Consider the following 19,422-nt stretch of genomic DNA (forward strand, 5'->3'; position numbering starts at 1 on the left):
ATTACATTTCATAATCATGTGGCCATAAAAGTGCAATTCATGGTAAATGTGACACAAGATACATTATGTGTGATATGGCTACAGTGATGAATACTGCTTCCATACATGTTACATGTCAAAGTCTCTGAGCGGGGAATTGAGAACCTTATGGCCGGCTTTATCAGAGTTTACTGTGAGAACGAATTACACAAGATAGAAAAACACAAGTTGAACACAATGTTCTCTTTCAAACTACTGACAAATATTAAGAAGCCCTGAGGAAATGTGACAACCATTTAAAAACACACAAGTATATAATAAATAAATTAAAACATTTAAAAAAGTACTAAACACACACAAGTATCTGCAGGCAGGCAATGGGACATTACAAAAAGCAGAAAACAGTTTGTGACTGTGTGTGTTTTGGGTCCTTGTTGGGGACATGCCTCCATTTGGGGGCAAAAAAGTTGTTCCCCACCAGTTAAACAATTATATATTATGGTTAAGATGTGGTTATTGGTAGACAGGTATACCTTAGTGACAAAAGCATTTAGAGTGTGTGTGTGTATGTGTGTGTGTGTGTGTGTGTGTGTGTATGTATGTGCGTACACATGTAGTATAATGTCCCTACGAGATGGCAGGATCATAATTCATGATGGAAGTACAATAAAAGCTAGCAAAGACTATTTACATTTCAATTGACAAAAAATGATGCATACCATCATGCAATGCTGTATGTCAATGGTCCAAATTAAAAGGGAACCTAAAATTACCAATTGTATTTATTTGACTCTAACAAACAGCTTAACAGCAAGTTAAGCTAAGAATGAAACTCAGAGGATAAAAATCATGGACTGATAAAAGATAAAAACACACATTTGTTTCTTGACATTTCAACCTCTTCCAGTTTCTTTGTTTACTGCTGGAGGGCAACTGGCATCCCTGCTGCTGTTACCTATTGGTCTGGTGTGTAAAAAATGTTACACATCTGTATGAGCCTCTCTGGCAACGTGTCAAGTCAAGAGATGCTATCAGGAAAAATTGTTTAGGATTGAACAACGTGGTTCACCAATTAGAGCAAAAACATCATATTGTCTTGGGAAAAGTGTATGTTATTTCATACTGATAATCCACCACATTTCAGAGGGAACAATTGGGATTTTTACTCCACTGCATTTATTTTACATTTATGCTTACTATTTACTTTGAAGATATGTAATACAAAATATAGGATCAATACATAAAATATCATTATTATTAATTAAAAGACTAAAACATACTTAAAACAAATGTGTGCGTACATGCACATGCATCAATAATAATTATAATAAGCATTATTATTATCATTATTTTTTTATTATACATAACAATAATAATGATATATTTAGTAATGTAACACTCTGATGAGGGTCATGCTGTTATTCTCATTTTAAAGATTCTATAAACTGGATTCAGAGCATTAATAAAGCAGCAAACAACTATGCTGTGTGCCACGTAAATATAGTAGAGTAATGTCTACCTGAGCAGAGAATGAAGGCGCAGCACAAGTCATAAATAATGGGTTTCAGAGCACAAAAGGTGCTGTTGTGGCTTTCTTTCTAAAAGGGCCTTTAAATGCTAACCCCGGGCTCCATGTTAAGAGGTGTGTGGAGGCACTATTTGCTTTAGATTCAGTATACAGCAGCTTTAAGAACATTTTCAAATTACTTTTATTAGTAATGGAGTATTTATTTATTTTTGTGTTAGTAAAGAATGTGAGTACTTCTTCCGCTGTTGGCAAACTATCTGTTGAAAACGGATGGATTCATTTTATTGTGAAAAGTGGACAACTCTGACCGGAAGTACCAATGTTGTCTGTAGCCCACCGGCTTGACAACAATATCATTTGGGAAATGTATCTAGGCTGTCCGGCGAAGTTTTCTGCAACAAATGTGCGACTTTACTGGGAGATGGAGACACCAGTGTTCACTTCTGTTGTGAATAAAAAAGGAGATACGGTGTAAACTTAACGGTAAGTGTGTGTGGGAATAATCTTTATAATTTGGTAAATATTACACAGATCACAACTTCCTCCTCTGCGAGGCTGACGAGCAGCTAACTGTTAGCAGTTTGTAGCTCTGTTAGCTTGTGTATATACTCCTCGTTATGTACTCTAGGTGGGCATAAAACCTCTGCTGGCACCAGATACAGTTGTGTGGTCGTTCGGCTCGCTTCCTTATATGAACCATATGGTCGAGTCAGCGGTCCACTGAGTTAGCAAACATCATAGCTCAGCTTTAGTCATAAACTCTCTGGGCAGATTAAAGTTAGGCAGTATCTTTCCTACTAGATGTCGTTAGCTAGCAGGCTAACGTTAGCCTGGTGGAGAGTGTAAACAGAATGAGGTCCTTCCTATGCCGAACTTCAGATGAGTAATATCTGGATTTTTTCGTTTCTTGTGGGTTATTTTAACGTTGCCACTATTGTGTCGGTCAAACAGGACATTCCTAGTTCATTCAATTTTTATTTTTTTTTTAAATGCGAAATTACATTATCCTGTATTTATTTGCAGAGACCGCTGACTGTGATATAAACATGCTTCACAAGATCAGAATTAGGATTTTTAACACATGGTTTCATATGTTTTAAACTCCAATAATCGACTCAATTATAGTGTATCATTTGGTGTCCTATTTTGGTCGTTTAATTATTTTTGGTCCACATTTCCACAGCATTTGGTTTTCTTGTAAAGTCGTTTAGTGTGATTTGTCCTGTCTAGGCACCCTTCAGTGAATGGAAATAATATCCTTCAATGTTTTTCTGTCATCGAGCCGTTATAGCACAGTCAACAGTGTTTTGTGGAACAGATGCATTTTAAATTACTGGGCACAGTTAATGTGTTACTTTTATAGCACGCCTGCTAAATTAATTCATGTCGTCCTCACTGGAAGGTTTCGATCAATGAGACATAGTGCTTTGCTTTCTCCTAATGGCTCGTTACTGTTTAACTTATGAATGTAAACTGAATGAAATGGTTTGTGCGTCTGAGTTTTGGTAACATGTTGGGACGCACGTGTATGTTGAAGTGACATTACCAGTGTTTCCCCTAGGTTCACAGCTTTTTTTTTTTTGGGGGGGGGGGGGGGCACCGACACCGACACAAACACAGGAATCATGGTGTTCAAGTGTTTCTTTTAATGACAGCAGTCAATATAACAACTGAACAAATATTTGAACTGTACATTGAACTAAACATCGGAACATTTATTTTTATGACAATTATCCACAAAATGTGTATGGAGCCAAATCCAGGTCAATAGTTTTGGTCATTTGAAAAAAGTTGCTTACTTGTGTGTGTGCCCGCACGCTTCTGTGTGCGCGCATTGGGGCGGAACTCCGCCGTGCGCGATACAGAGAGCAGAGGAGAATTGCATGAAAGGGAACCTTAAATGACTTATGTTGTGATCTGGCGCTATATAGAAAATACAATTAAACAAAATTAACTCGACCTTCGAGGGGGGGCGGGGCGCCCCCCTAATATAATGTAGGGGAAACACTGATTACCTCAAACTCATCTCATGATGATTCAGTTACGTGTCAGTGGCATCTCTCAACACAAGTCCAAGTGATTTTGAATTTTAATGACAGACAGTACTATCAAACAAACAAGGTTTTGTTCCCAGTTTTACACACACATATTCAAATTGTAAGGTTATTTTTAAGCAAATTCCAACATCTCCTATATCCTAAAGCTTGTATTTTTTATTTTATTTAACAAAACGGAATAAACTTGTGCTGAAGGAAGCTACTCTTGTGTTTTTTTGTCACTTCTTGACACAAGGGCGTGCACCATCACCCCTACCTCTAAATTAAAATAATAATCAGGGTAGGAAGTCTCCAGTCTGAACTAATTTTAGGTTACCTTACCTAAATTTGCTGGTCAGTTTTGCAGTGGACAACATTATGATCGTCCTCAAATATTTGTTTGAGTATGATTATATGCTCTGCTATGTAATGTGGCAGTCCTGTTTATTCTTTTCAGAACAAAAAATAGTATTCAAATGTGAAAAAATGCTTGTTTTTAAGCTTGTTGTTCGTCAGAAAGAGCTCTCTGTCTGATACTGCCGGTAGATATGCTGTTTGATATTCCTTTTTTAAGTTCATCGTATATAGCCAATCAAAACTTTTAATTTTAAGATTAAGTTGTATAATCAAGCGATCAGCACCCTTTAATCATTGGGGAGAGCTGACAGAGAGACAGCAACCTGTGACACATGATCCGTCACCAACGGGCTGTGAAACATTTTCCTTTTCTGCAATAGTACGTTCTACAAACATTGACTCTTGTCTTGACTTTTCCTTCGGCTTGATGAACGAGCGAGCAAACATTTGTGCACCAGGGACGGACAGAAGTGAACATGTTAACATCATTTTACACTGCGAGCGATGGCTGTTCTGGTTTCCTTTGGCCTTTTGTGTGTTCTGTAACTTGGGACCAATACAAAGAAGTCTTATCACAGTCCGTGGTTATCTTGGTATTCCTGTTAATCTCGGAGTAATTCCAAAGAATTTACGACCATGAGAATGCAGATAAAAAAAAAGTCTCCCAATAGAGATTGTAATCAAAGTGTCAAGAGTATGTCTATAGATAATAAACGTCTGAAAACATTTTGTTTTTTCAGACCCTGTTTTAGTCCTCGGGATGTTTGTCGGTTAGATCTGCAGTGTAACAATAACTGTAATTTAAATGTAACTTTTATTTTTTATCAGAAAATAGAGCAGTATTTCTTTGAGGATAAAACATGGACTATTGGAAAGTAAGTAATCAAGAAATATGAGATAATAATATATATATATATATATATATATATATATATTTAGTGACTCACTCTATTGTTTGTACATTACTGCTTGCTACTGTGGCCCTTGAAACAGGAAGTGCAAGAAACTCTTTGCTCAGGAATAAAGTTGTCATTGAAATGAATGGGCAGCAAAGTTTAGACTCCTAGAATACATCCATGATGTGACTCTTCTCCTTTATCCTCCTCGTCAGAACCCCACTGGGCTGCATTGATGTTTCTATTATTTTTATCAATTTTGCCTCCTAGTCATTGCATCTTCAGCCACATCTTTAGATTCACGGGCTGATCACAGTGAACCAGATGCAGTGGAAAAGTACTTTGTACCCTGTTGTCTGAATCACACTGTTTTGTAAATAGTGCTGGTAGTAGCCTCAGAGGCGCTCACTCTGTATTGAACAGATATTATTATTATTATACTGGCAGATAATAGGCGAAATAGAGGTTCATTAAACTGGACTGGGTTATTTTGATGTCCAGCTGACAGAAAGTTGACCCACAGCTGATTAATGCTTTGCAGTCTAACCATAACTTTTCCCAGGATTAATTTGCTTCAGACGGATCTTTTGTGCTGTCGACAACTGTTTAAAAAAACCCTGAAATATTTCCTCTGTAAACAAATAAAAAAAAGTAGCTTTTACTGAGTTTGTCAGCCAGTCTCTGGGCTTTGTCCCAAGCTGTAATAACTGAATGCATTGTCTCGATCAGGAAGTCTGTCCTCCAGCTGGAATGTCACCGGAAATTAGCGTACGCGACGACCACTTTGCAGAGGAACACTTAGAGCCTCTCGTTTCCAGTGATGGAAGCTGATCGTTGTACGTGGGACGTCTGTGAAGGCGGGCACAGGCCACCGAACCCACAAAATCTCTGGAAGTTTACATCATCTATCCCTAAATTTGGATTGCTGCATTGTGAAGCACTGCAGGGATTCCTTCTAAATACTCTCCATTTGACCTAAAATTCAGCAGGGTTCAATTTTCAATCAACATTGTCAACAAATGTGCTGATATTTCTGAAACCACTTAATGGTTCAAGGATACATTTTCTCTCCAGCACTGGGTTACGTATTTGGTATTGAATAGTTCCAGAATCTCATCTGTAGTTGGGATTTGTTTGCTGTTGCTTTGTTTTTTTATCGCTCTCCTGTTTACTTTGGAAGTAGAAGACGTGCTGTGGAACATTGTTGATGTTAATATTCAGGAAAGTATGTTTCTTTTGTGAGAGGGTCGTATTCTGTCTGTAGCATATTAATAGTGTTCAAAAACACAAGACAGTGGGCGATACCAACCTGTATAATAAAACACTGCAGTCTGGTTATGTACTAATTGTCTCTGCAAAATTACAGCCGATGGAAACCTGGATTTATTTTGTTTACCGCGATGCAAGAGCCAATGTTATTGCTTCTTGGTCTGGAGGGCCATACATGTTAAGACCATTACCGTAACCTTACATTGACCCATCTCTCCGGGAGGAAAATGCAACTGTAGATCATACTGCAGTGGTTGCCACAGTGTAGCATCATCTGATGCAAACTCAGTGATTTCTTTTCAGGAGCTGATGGTAAGTGGAAACCGTTCGTTCTGCCGCAGCAGGCTTCCTCCCCCCCGGGGTTGTCTTAGGAACTGGGACACCATCCCTGTGTGTGTGTGTGTGTGTGTGTGTGTGTGTGTGTGTGTGTGTGTGTGGCATGTGATTGGCCTTGAGCCACAGGACTTGAACACATGCATGTGCACGAACACAAATGCATGACCGCAGTCACACGGAAAGTCCCACTCACTCTGTGTACAATGCAGCGGCAGGCTTTTCCAGTTTAATTACGCCTTGGGAGTGTAATTTCACATTGAGTTGCGGGTTGGCTTGAAATTGCTTCTCTGTCTCGTTAAAATTTTCCTCTTGCTCACATGACTTGGCTAGTTGACCCGATACATCATCGGGCTTTGTTATGATGTGGAATTATAGTGTTGGGACTTCACTTCAGCCTCACAGTGGAAGTTATTAAGTTAAGCTATCTGGTCACTAACCTAATCATTAGAAAAGCATGTTATTGGTCCAAGACAAAGTTCACAAAAGTGTTTTGCAGGCTACAGTAGTGTGCCATGTCTCCAAATTCAGTTGTATGTCTTTGGAGTGGGTGGCATCATTTTGTGCCCTTATTGTCCGAGGGATATCCACTTCATGACACACCTCAAGGAAGTAGCACCAACAAACTGTCTGATGTGTCGTCTCACATCACCTCATGTCGCTTCACCCACTGGTGTTTCGTGTAGCTTAAATTACAGACGTCATAAACAGGCTTTGGGTTTTAATTGTGACTCTTAAACTATCAAATTGAGTAATTACAACACTTTATTCTTTACAGCATGGCTGCAGTGTTAATGGCTTAATGACTCACAGTTAAACTTTTGGGTAACTATGCTTTTAAGTTACTTCTACGTTGTAATCAAGCTAAATATGGCTGCTTAGTAAATTCTAGTCCTCTCCACCTCATATTTGTTTTTCTCAGCAATTTATTTTTTGATCGACACTGAAATGAAAATGTGTATTGCATTTTTTGATAGATGATATAATTCTACCTCCCCCATCTAAGTCTTGTGAGCTGGTCCCACCTACTATTCAAACTACAGTTTTTGTTTTTCTGAATCATAGCTGCTCTACTACTTGAAGTGTTGTTTCCAAGTCGTAACAGCCCTGTTATCTCCTTTCATGTCACAGTGTTGATACTCTGAATGTGACATTCTAGCGAGGTAAAAGGACTTGATGTTTACACTGCCCATATTTTATAGCTCTTTTATTATTGTGTTATGATCAAGGTGTGTGGAGTAGACTGAATGTAAACACTAAGGGGAAAGAACTTCATACTGGGGTTGATGGCATCGGTCAGTTATGAAAAAGCCGTCACAATTGTCAAAAGGGACAAATCTTTTGTGTTCGTTCGTGTACTGGTTGAAAGACCAGAGAAAGGATTTAATATGTCAAGGGAAAAGTCGGGAATAACAGGTTGCTGGCCGTATTCAGACACCGTACCTCGAATGTGTTGAGAGCCAGTTGAGATGAATTACAGCCTTGAGTGTGATTTACATTTACACTAGACGGCAGCACAAGTTGAAGGTTGGGCATTCAAACCTGTTTCTGGAGTCGAGCAATGCATGTCAGTACTAGTTGAATTATCTCAACTTATAATATTTGGTTGATATGGAGGACGAAGGTGAGTCTAAACACATGCAGACTAGTCACGTGTTGGCTTATAGCCGTGCAGCTCAAACAGTAAAGTAGCTGTAGTAAAACTTAACTGCCGCCTGCTTGTCATCGTGAGATAAACCGCAGCCAGTCAGAAGAAGGTTTCTAGGTTATGAGAGTGAGAGTCTGTGCTTTGCAGGATTTCTGTCCCAATTGAGATTTGCAGGCAGGCTTCTTAATTAGTCACCTTTTGGCTCCCCCTGGAATTTTCCTGAAATTAGTCTCTAATGACAAACACACACTCAAACTCAAGTTTGGAGCATTCAGAAGAGATGGGAAATCTTTCTTTTCCTTCACTTTTGGTATTCTGCTTAAAAGCAAAGTCTCGCAGTGCCACACTGCCCCTTAAACTGATCAGGGGAGTCATGGATCGAATAATGTATTCATCTCATATTTTTAGGTTTGTCACCAAAACAAATCCTGATTCAGTGAAAGCCCTAGTTCAAAGTCTTGAGGCTTAAACCTAGTGAGAAGTTAAAATAAAGATTGAACCGATCTCTTAACCAGGGGACAAAATGTGTTTGAACAGCGGTAACACGTTGAAATTAACTAATAAACCAACATATTAAATTGTGTCTCTCGTGGTAAAACTACAAACACTTGGGAGATGAGAGTGTTTTTTAATAACTTCTCTAGCCCTCAGCTGCAGCATCTCTTGCTGATGTCGGTTTTTTTTCTGCAGCGCTCTGTTTTGTTGTTTTCCAAATGGGATGTGTGTTTGGACAAATTTGAAGACACGAATACCAAAAAAACTGTTTCTTCACTTGAGCTGATCTTTTTTTGGGGGGGGGATTTTTGACTGAAAAATCTAAGCATTCAAATCTATTATTTCCCTAATGGCCACTTATTTATCCAGATGTTTTTATTCAGGGTTTTTTTTACCACTGGGTGTTCTTGTTGATAAAAGGTGCAGCACAGAAATGCAAATAGAGAAACATTAGCTCTCATTTTATTCTGCTTCTTCCATTACTTGGTCCCTTTAGGAATGAGATGTTTATCCAAAACATGTAAATTCATCAGCTGGATATGTCAACTTACAAGCTTACATAGCACCACACCCACTCAAACTGTGTTGGTTTGTTTCAGAATGAAGCGTCTCATTAATTGAAAGTCACTACTACTTTAACTACTTACACTTTCTGTGTATCACCTTCAAACAGCTATCCTTCATGTCCTCTATAAACTACTTGCACACTGCTCTCAAAGATGATGAGTTATGCTGTTAGTTGTTCATATTGTGTAAAAAAAATAGGAGCATGTGGAAGCACTTGAGACGAGGTGTGGCTGCTCTAGGCACACTGACACAGCTGTGGCCACATCTGAGATATATGATGGAGAAAAAAACAAAAACACAGGTTTTTGTCTTGTTTCGCCTACATATGACTAACACGCAGTCTCCAGGGAAAGCCTGCAGATGTTTTATGTAAGCAAACGAGCAACACACAAAAGATGCGCCTAAAAGATGCCTGAAGCCTGCCAGAAAACTCTTCAATGAGAGCTGTAGTGTCTTAGATTTTGTCAGATTGTTGTTGTTTTTTTATGCCGTTTGCATCTCCAGTTCTTGTTATGCATCCTGAATTACTCAAATGCTGCAGAACATTAAAAGTTAATGCATTCAGCTTTGGCGCTGTACCTGATTTTCCATTTCCTTCTGCCTCCGTCAGGTTGGTGTATCAGATCTGAACGTCTACATGTCGTCACTGTGAGTTAAACCATGGACGGACCACTCCAGACCTCCTATACCAGCTTCCGGCCACTATGTCCTAACTAACAGCAGCACAGCCCCCTCCCCCGACCATTCTGTCCTTTAAACCCCCAAGTCCCTCTCTACATTTCCCTCCCTCTCCCAGTCCTTCACCCCCCTGATGTGGTGATTTCTGGTCATACCATCCCTCTGGCGTGATGAGCAGCCTGCCCCAGCAGCATCATGGCAGCACAGGCTCCGAGCGAGACCTCCACTCTGCCGCCTCCTCCGTCAGCCTCCCGTCGGTTAGAAAGACCCCCAAAAAGCGCCGCCTGTCCCTCCACTCACTCTTCAGCCGCCGGCATCGGCCCGACCGCGACCCCAGGCGCAAGTCCAGGCCTCTGCAGGCCGGAGCCGTCCTGGACGCCGTTGTCGGCGCCGAAAGCGTCCAGTCGGAGACGGCCCACGATAAAACCTCTGCCCCCTGCGCTCCGGCCGTAGCTTCGACTTCGTCGGTGTCGGGTTCTTCTTCTTCGTCGGAGCTGCTGGAGTGCCCGCTGTGTCTCCTGCGCCACGCGCGCGAGCTCTTCCCGGACATCATGACCTGTCACCACCGGTCCTGCGCGGACTGCCTGCGACAGTACCTGCGCATCGAGATCTCCGAGTCACGCATCAACATCTGCTGCCCCGAGTGCTCGGAGCGCTTCAACCCCCACGACATCCAGATGATCCTGGGCGACCGAGCCGTCATGGAGAAGTACGAGGAGTTCATGCTGAGGAGGTGGCTGGTGGCCGAACCCGACTGCCGCTGGTGCCCGGCCCCCGACTGTGGGTAAGAAGGAGAGCGTGCGAGATTATATAGGCTACTCACAGATGAAGGCATGAGGACAACCTGCTCTTTACATGAAATATGACTCACCAGCCGAATCCATATTAAGTGATGTCCACCAAACATTAATGGCAACAAAGCCAGTTACCCGTAAAGCATCAAGCATGTGGGATTATTTCCACACAAGGTACAACTTCTATTTCGGTTACCTGAAGTGCGCTTGATGTTTTCCTTCTTTTCAAATACACAAGTCCCAAAATAACATAGCAAGCAGCTGCATTTAAAAAACCTTCCAAGGCTGTAAACTGGCCTTTTGAAGTTCACCCAGCTTCTGCATTGATGCCCAAGTTATAAATAGCTCGTAGCAGTAATAGACCTGTTTGTTCTGTCAGCCTCATGAGTCAGCCAAAAAAAAAAAAAAGAGGTGAGCAGCAGCAAGTGATGATGATGATGCCTATTGTTATCAGAGCATACCTGGCATTTTCTCACCACATAATGAATAAAGCTGGTAGGGATTGGCCTGTTGTTAAAAATGATAATCATTGCCGCTCCTTCATATTTTGCTTACTGTAAAGCACTCTAAAAAGTAACAAAGTGCTTTACGTCAATATACGGATCTGTTGATTCTCTGAGGAGGAGATTGTAGTTTTGGTTTCCGTCTTTCACGAGGAGGCGATGGTGACGTGGGTCAGGTCAGGGTCTCGTATGTTTGCTCTCAGGGGCCCCAACTGAAGCTAACGTCGTTATGCTCTCTGTGCTCACTAGGTCACCATGTTTTAGCCGTTTACTGCACCTGCCGGCCATGACAACCACCATGTATGCAGCGGAATCTCTACTGTTCCTCTGCATTTAATGGCTTTACTCGTCTCTGTCTCTGTCTCTCTCTATTTCTCTCTCTCTCTCTCTCTCTCTCTCTCTCTCTCTCTCTCTCTCTCTTTCTTTCTTTCTCTGTCTGTCTGTCTGTCTGTGTCTCTCTCTCTCTCTCTCTCTCTCTCTCTCTCTCTCTCTCTCTCTCTCTGTCTCTTTCTCTGTCTGTCTCTCTCTCTCTCTCTCTGTCTCTCTCTCTCTGTCTTTCTCTCTCTGTCTCTCTCTGTCTCTGTCTCTTTCTCTCTGTGTCTCTTTCGCTCTCTCTTTCTCTTTCTCTCTGTCTGTCTGTCTGTCTGTCTGTCTTCTCTCTTTCTCACTCTCTTTGTTGCACATCAACACTGCTGACCCTGTCTGTAAGAATAATGGCTCTTTCATGAGCTTGTTTCAGCTCTTCTTGCTCTCGTCATCTAATCAGTTTAGCTCCGGCTCAACTGTCTCACGCTCGGCCGGTAAAAGCTGTCGCTCCTAATTGTTGTATAATTACTTGTGCAAGATATTGGGTCAGATGTAAGTAATCCTCTGAAGAAGTATTTGACGTAAAGAGAGAGTCTTGACTCCACAGTGCACACACCAAAAGGTCAATTTGGAAGTTCTCCCATCCACTTTACGACTCCTGCACCATTTGCCGTGGTTTCTGCCTCACCGAGGTGTTAGTGGAGACTGTCTGGACACTGTCTAGACAGAATGGTCTGCAGGTATATGGTGCCCACACACAGTACGCCTGATACTGGACTGCAAAGTGTGTCAGTTTCTAGGGAACATCAATATAAAAAAGGCATCGTAAAGGGATCCCATGACGTCAGTTACATTTGTTTATGCACAGAAAACCCAGAAGAAAGTCCGCCCTTACTCTCATTTTCAACTTTCATCTTTTTATTAACTTTGCCTCAAACAAAGACCCTGTGAGGGTGAAAGCAGTCGGAGGTTTTAACAATAATCACTCAGAGAAAGACTTTTGATGAACCTCGTCTATCTGCTGTACTGTAAACTAGATTGGATCTCTGCATGGGAAACAGATTAAGACATTTTTGTCAAGTCCTCTCTCAAGTAGGGCTGCAAATAATGAGTATTCTTCACAATTAATCTCCCAAATCTTTTCCTTATTAATCATTTGATCGATAAAACATAAACTGAAAATACCCAGTGTTTTGTTAGACCAACAGTCTGAAGCCCAAATATATTCAACTTACTATAATGCAGGACAAGCTGCAAATTTGAATAAATAGATCATCAAAATGGTGTAATTTAGTAATTCAGGCATTATAACTACCACTTTGTCTTTGGTATCAGCTGTTATTAACATGTCTATTATACTAAATACGTATCTCAGTTTTTACAAAGATCTTGAGTAAGTAAACAGCTGTGTACATCAACGTACAGTCATGGTGTGTATGTTTTATCAACTAATGCTCCAATTCTCTCTGAGCTTTAATAGCTTTTAGAAAATCTGTGCCGAACTGGAGACGCAGCTCTGTCTCGCTGGAGACTTTGCTTTACATAATTACATTTGTAAATAAAGATGTCAGGCTGTATGTGATTAACTTCAGAGTTAAGCTGAGAACATATACTTCCAGGTGCTGTGTACTCCTGTCAACAAAAATGATTATTAATGTCTCATTGTATCCATATATTATTTCCATTTATTGAGGCAGTGTTGGGAGATAAATGTCTGCTGCAACAGTTTTTATAGTGTCCCGTTGCATTAGATTTGCATGTTTAGAACAAAACGGTTTGTAAACTTTGCCTCGATCATGCCGTTTACTTTTCACTTGCTCTCAAATAGACCACTGTTATGATTGATGAGTGTTACTGTGGAGACATGCAGTCATGCGGAACTGATTGTGCCAGTACGGATATACTGTAACGGAGCTCATCGGTGAAATCATGGAAAGTCAAGATAGTTTCATGTGTTTATGGAACAAACGCTTCTCATTGTGTTGGATTGCTGACGGTGTGAATAGCAGTAGTGTTTACTGTGAGAGTCTACTGGATTAATGTATTTAAACACACTATAAATTGCTCCTTAGTTTTACCCGCTCTACTTTTATACTCCTGCACATCCCTACACTAGTTATTTCATCCCTGCTGACCCCTAGTGTTGTGCTAAACTACTACATCCATGCTCTTCTATCAGCAAATACTAACCATCATTTTGGCTGATTTAGTTCATTTTCTTCTTTTCTCTCTCTCTCTCTCTCTCTCTCTCTCTCTCTCTCTCTCTCTCTCTCTCTCTCTCTCTCTCTCTCTCTCTCTCTCTCTCTCTCTCAGTTACGCAGTCATTGCGTTTGGCTGTGCCAGCTGCCCAAAGATCACCTGCGGGCGTGAGGGCTGTGGGACCGAGTTCTGCTACCACTGCAAACAGCTGTGGCATCCCAACCAGACGTGTGACACCGCACGGCAACAAAGGGCCCAAACCCTCCGGCTGAGGAGCTTCCGGTCCTCCTCCCTCAGCTACAGCCAAGAGAGTGGAGCCGCAGGTAACGCACAAAAAAAAAAAAAACATCTCACACTCATCTGCACATCCGTCACCTTTTCCAGCCACAATGTACGCTAAAAATATTCCCCCTCACTAGGTGATGACATCAAGCCGTGCCCTCGCTGTGCCGCCTACATCATCAAGATGAACGACGGAAGCTGTAATCACATGACCTGTGCTGTCTGCGGCTGTGAGTTCTGCTGGCTGTGTATGAAGGAGATCTCCGACCTGCACTATTTAAGGTGAGAAAGAACTGCTCTTCTGCCCTCAGTAGTTACTTCAGTTCAATGCATCTTTAGTAGGTGATTGTCTCTTTTGTGCACTAATAAATTATTTTTATCCAAAAAATTATAATTCTCAGTACTACCCATGATTCAGCCCTAGTTTTACTAGTTATGGTAAACCTTATACACACAAATATCAGCTCTCACTCTCTCTGTTTTCCCTGAATAATCCATTTCCTCTCTCCCTCCAATCCTCTCAGTCCATCAGGCTGCACATTCTGGGGGAAGAAGCCCTGGAGCAGAAAGAAGAAGATCCTCTGGCAGCTCGGCACGTTGGTGGGTGCGCCCGTGGGCATCGCCCTCATAGCCGGCATCGCCATCCCTGCGATGATCATTGGCATCCCGGTCTACGTGGGCAGGAAGGTGAGCGCTAACGGCAGACTGCCGAGGAGTGACGTGGAACAGTTATGGTCAAAAGCAATTTTTCATGGATCTACAATGTAAGATGTGATACACATGTATGTAATCTAGAGGGTGAGGTAATTATCAATGATTTTCTTCCTCAGATCCATAATCGCTACGAGGGCAAGGACATCTCTCAACACAAGAGGAACTTGGTAATAGCAGGTGGTGTGACACTGTCTGTGATTGTGTCACCTGTGGTAGCAGCAGTCACTGTTGGTAAGAAAGTTTTTTTGGTTTTTTTCCTCTCTTTTCCCTATTTTACAATCTGTTTCTCGACAATATTTAGAATATTTAAAAAGATTGTTTTTGTGTGTTGCTAGTATAAATCCGTATAAAAGCATCATCTGGTTTGAAAATTGTCCTAAAAGATTTGTCACATGCTGTTCTTGTCTTTTCTGCTTTGAACTGTCTAAGACTTCCACTGTTTAAGTGTGTGTTTACATTGTGCTGTTCAGGTATCGGTGTTCCCATAATGCTGGCGTACGTCTACGGAGTTGTCCCAATCTCACTGTGCCGAAGTGGCGGCTGTGGAGTGTCCGCTGGCAATGGCAAAGGGGTGCGAATAGAGTTTGATGACGAAAATGACAACATAGGTAGCGGTGCAGCGGCCACAGGTGAGCATCTCCTAAAGAAAATTAAAAAAATAAATAAATATCAAGGCCACTGAACATTTGACTCGGAGTACATCCAGAAAGTTTTTAATGAAGTTCAACAAACATAAAACATTTCAGATTGGAAGACTGCAAACACAGGAATACCAATAAACGTGTTATTAGATTCTTCTTTTGTCAATGACAATCAAATGTTTTTGTTCAACCTTCATTACTTCATTCCATAATGACCAAAATTTGCTTATAAATAAACACTTATCTCTCCTGTCATACAGTCCCAAAAAATATTTGGGAGGTGTTTAGGGATTGTTTGTCTCACAGCATCAGTCAACACTATGAATGATAATAATGAATCCAAATGACAGCAGGGACTTTCACCTTTTGCTGCAACATAAGGTGTGAGACATGATGACACTTCCCCCCCCCCCCCCCCCTTCTCCCCCCCCCCCCCTTTCTCCTCAGACACGACCTCCGTGGCAGAGACTCGTCTCAACAATCCCAGCCTCGGAGATGGAGCGAGCGTCGGTGGCCTGACGGGCCTGAGTGTCAGTGGGAGCCACATGGAGCGCTGCGGCATGAGCTCCACTCAGCGGGACAACATGAGCGACAACGCCAGCACCACGGCCCTTGCCGGGACCAGCATCACCGGCAGCCTCTCTGGCAGCTGCTACAACAGGTAACAGACCTGGAGAAAAGTCTTCATTCATGTTGAGATAATAATATTCGGTTAGGCTTAATGGATAGATTTCATGGTATTGACTTAGTATATATATTATATTTAGTTTCAATTAGTTAGTTTTCAATTTTTATTTCCAGGATGGAAGTGCAGGCTGATGTCCAGAAGGAGCGCTGCAGTCTGAGCGGGGAGTCGGCCACCGTCAGTCTCGGGACAATCAGTGACAACGCAAGCACAAAAGCCATGGCAGGATCCATCCTCAATGCCTATATGCCTCTGGAAAGGTGAGGAGTCAGAGCGTACTCTTCCTACTTGTTGCATCAGCACATTTCTGACCTATTTTAAAAAAGGATCTCTGTCCTAGTTTTTCTAGTACCTTACGCCAGAAGCCTTGTCATAAAATAGTTTGAAGGAAAGTCATGTGTGTTTTTATCAGTCTTTGCTGTATGCTTTCTGCTTTCGTAGAAAATGATTGAAGCACATAAAAACAGTTAATTATCCATACATATGCATATGTGACAAAGATAGTTGTTGTAAAAGAGTGACCTTGTTTTGCAGAGACAATAGTCTGGATGTTCAGACCGACGTGGAGTCCAAACAGGAGAAGATGAGGCACTGCAGTGCCAGCAGCAGCCTGGATGAGGCCAGCTGTAGCAGCAGCGCTGCTGGCCTTAAAGGCACGTGCTCATGCCCCTCCACCTGCTGCTGTGTGCAGCACGACAACCACTGCTGCCCCTTGTCCCCCTGGTCGAAGGAACCCCCCACTTCAGGAAGCAAGAAGAGTGGAAAGCTTTGGAAAAGAGCCAGCAGCAGCAAAGGAGACGCAAAGATGAGCGAGACACGAGGAGATATGGACGCTCAGCTTCTGGAGCAGCACAGCACCAATTCCTCTGAGTTTGATTCACCGTCTCTGAGCGGCAGCCTGCCCTCAGTGGCCGACTCGCACTGTAGCCATTTCTCCTCGGAGCTCAGCTGCTCGGACCCTGAAACCTCGAGACTGGCTCACCTGTCCTGCTCCGCTCCAACAGACCCCCACCTCCATCATCCCGCCGCCGCCGCCTTCAATGACGTCGCCATTGCGCCCATGCCCGAGGTAGAGAACGACCGCCTGGAGCATTATCCGCCTCAGAGTAGCCATGCAGCCTTCACCCACCGCGTGCTGTCCTCCTCTCCGTCCGCGTTACTGAAAGAGGAGAGTAGCGGGACATTTCTACACATCAGCGAGGAGAGTGGAGGCGCCATCGCAGACGTGGAGCCAGAGAAGGACAAGAGAATAAAAGAGACCAAAAACTCTGCCGCAGAGCCTGCAAGCCCAACAACAAACCGCTGTATACAAACTGATATCTGAAGAAGCTCTCCTGTTCTTTGGGCATGGGCATCAGTTAGCCTTATCACATAATTTCACTATTCAGTGAAGCCCCACCGTGCAGCTTGGGAAGCTGCTGGTCGAGTTTGAAGCTATACATTTAAATCTAATCATATTTTTACCTGCTGTGGGTGCAGGTGGGACTATTGTGTGAATGTCAGTCCGTACAGTTACAGAGAGTTGGAGAGAGATTGGTGAATATAGTAAACAGGAGCACAGTAAAGTCGAAGCAGATCAGGGGGTTTTGTTCTTCAGTGACAGAACAAGCTATGTGTTAACCAGAAGTTTCAGCCTGAAACGTCGACTGGAGCAACAAGGCCTTTAGCAGGTGGATTTGACTGTATGTGGACAGGTTGTAAAGTAGGTTATAGGGCTGACCTGCATAGTCTGACCCCTGAATGATGTTCTGAATACAAGCTTGAGGCAGATTTGTTACCCGTTTCCTGATGCTTACAAAAAGCAGAAGTGATGAAGCGGAATAGAGCAAGTAAAATGTGGGAAACTCTTTTTCAATACTAAGTTGAGCTGCTATTATAAAGCCTGAACCTATCCTCCCTCGGGACATCTACAGAAATCTGGTTTGCATGAATCGGGGATGGATACATCATCACTGTGGGCCACCGCTGTGCCACCATCATTCTGTGACTTCTTAAAACGGCATGAGAAACAACTCAGCTAAAGGATTGTTGAGCCTGAGAGGGACCAGTCCGTGCAGTAGCAAATTATATTTTTCCATAATCATCTATAAGAAAAAAAAAAAAGATTATTGTTGCTTATGTTTAAAAATGTGACTCATGATTCTTCATGCTTTGTCTTTGTGCATTTTTATTTTCCATTTTGGAAAAGTTGATTTTAATGTTGAAGCCCTGTGTTGGGTCCAAACTTCTTTGAGTATGATCGGTGTATTAAGACAGTTGCCATCTTCATAAGCCTCTGTCTGCACTGGTAAAATAATAGCTTTTGTGTTTTTGGTTGTAACCATCACTGCAATGTTTAGTACATTATGGAATTTTTTGAAGATATATTAAAGAAAGGGAATTTTATGTTATTCTTTGTTAACGGAACTAATTTGAAACTGTAGCATTTCTTACATTTTTATTGGGCTTGTTTTAGTGATCATTCACTAAAACTGGAAAGTCAAACAAACGATGTATCTGCAATGAAGAAAAATAAGCTTTTAAATAACTATTCATAAGATGTGTCCAGTCAAAGGCACACATCAACTTACTAACTATAGCAAAAACAAACTCACACAGATAAAGGTGCACATACATCTATCAGTGATTTAATATTCAGTAGTGAATGTATGATAACAGGGTTACATTTTTGATTCTCCCTCAGTAATATCCAAATCAAAATATAATTTTTGATTCAGAGCTTTGTGTGTATTTTAACTACAATGTGTTTTAAGTTGTTTTTAAATCCTTGCAAATGATTAATGCAAATATTATTTTTTGGACCCACAGTGCCTTTTGGGGAAAAATCATTTGTATAGTGTTTTTATTTCCTCATTGTTTATGTCTTCAAATAATAATTTAAAAAGTCATGAGAGAATGAATTATATTAGCTGTCACACTAGCTTGTTTACCCCACCAAAGACTGCTCTCAGGCCACTACATTAAACCTGATTCTGGGGCAGTACTATAAATCTCAATACCAAAACATTTGTTAGGGTTATTTTTTAGGAATAATACTTTTAAAAATATTTCCCTCAATTAGCCGAAATCAGTCCACGTGTGTTGTCAGTCTGCTCCTGTTGGCAATAAACCCCCGTTTATCAGAAGCAATCTGCATTTCGAGTATCAGACGTTGTGTTCAGCAGCTGTTGTGAATTTCCAGCCTGACCACAGATTACTTTGCTGGGATGTCAACCAGCCGAGCTCAGCAGGAGCTGTGTAGGAGGCGGGAGCCTGAAAGAGTTGTGGTGCACCTCACATGCCTCCAGCTGCAGGATATTCCCCCTCTGTTAAATATGCCTGTATGATTCCTGAGTTTTATATTATTATTTGAAGACTAGTGACAGGTCTATTTTCTAACTTTCGAAAGAAGCCTCTGCTGTTTGAAAAATTATATATTCCCAAATTATTTGCTTTATTATGTGCATGTAAATGCATATCCTTAAACAATAAAAAATTGCAATCAAGCTTGTTGGTATATTTTTACATGGAAA

The 19,422-nt window shown here is 41.7% G+C and overlaps 1 protein-coding gene across 1 annotated transcript; it reads left to right on the forward strand.

The window, feature by feature from the left end:
- Nucleotides 1-1,868: 1,868 nt before the first annotated feature.
- Nucleotides 1,869-19,395, forward strand: LOC137886145 (E3 ubiquitin-protein ligase RNF19A-like). The gene is made up of 10 exons (XM_068728432.1): nucleotides 1,869-1,990; nucleotides 9,719-10,570; nucleotides 13,703-13,911; nucleotides 14,008-14,152; nucleotides 14,395-14,557; nucleotides 14,701-14,815; nucleotides 15,055-15,213; nucleotides 15,673-15,886; nucleotides 16,027-16,170; nucleotides 16,445-19,395. Exons 2-10 carry the CDS (start codon nucleotides 9,957-9,959, stop codon nucleotides 17,232-17,234), a joined length of 2,553 nt encoding a protein of 850 aa, XP_068584533.1. The 5' UTR covers nucleotides 1,869-1,990; nucleotides 9,719-9,956; the 3' UTR covers nucleotides 17,235-19,395.
- The last annotated feature ends 27 nt before the right edge of the window (nucleotides 19,396-19,422 follow it).

The sequence above is a fragment of the Cebidichthys violaceus genome, unplaced genomic scaffold (genome assembly GCF_023349555.1).
Source record: "Cebidichthys violaceus isolate CVI_PGR_0920_01 unplaced genomic scaffold, fCebVio1.0.p SCAF_42, whole genome shotgun sequence".
NCBI lineage: Eukaryota > Metazoa > Chordata > Actinopteri > Perciformes > Stichaeidae > Cebidichthys > Cebidichthys violaceus.

Coding starts and splice junctions, on each gene's coding strand:
- LOC137886145 (XM_068728432.1), top strand. CDS start 9,957: ATGAGCAGCCTGCCCCAGCAGCATCATGGCAGCACAGGCTCCGAGCGA. Junction 14,153..14,394: donor TCCGACCTGCACTATTTAAG/GTGAGAAAGAAC, acceptor CAATCCTCTCAG/TCCATCAGGCTGCACATTCT. Junction 14,816..15,054: donor GGTAGCAGCAGTCACTGTTG/GTAAGAAAGTTT, acceptor TGTGCTGTTCAG/GTATCGGTGTTCCCATAATG.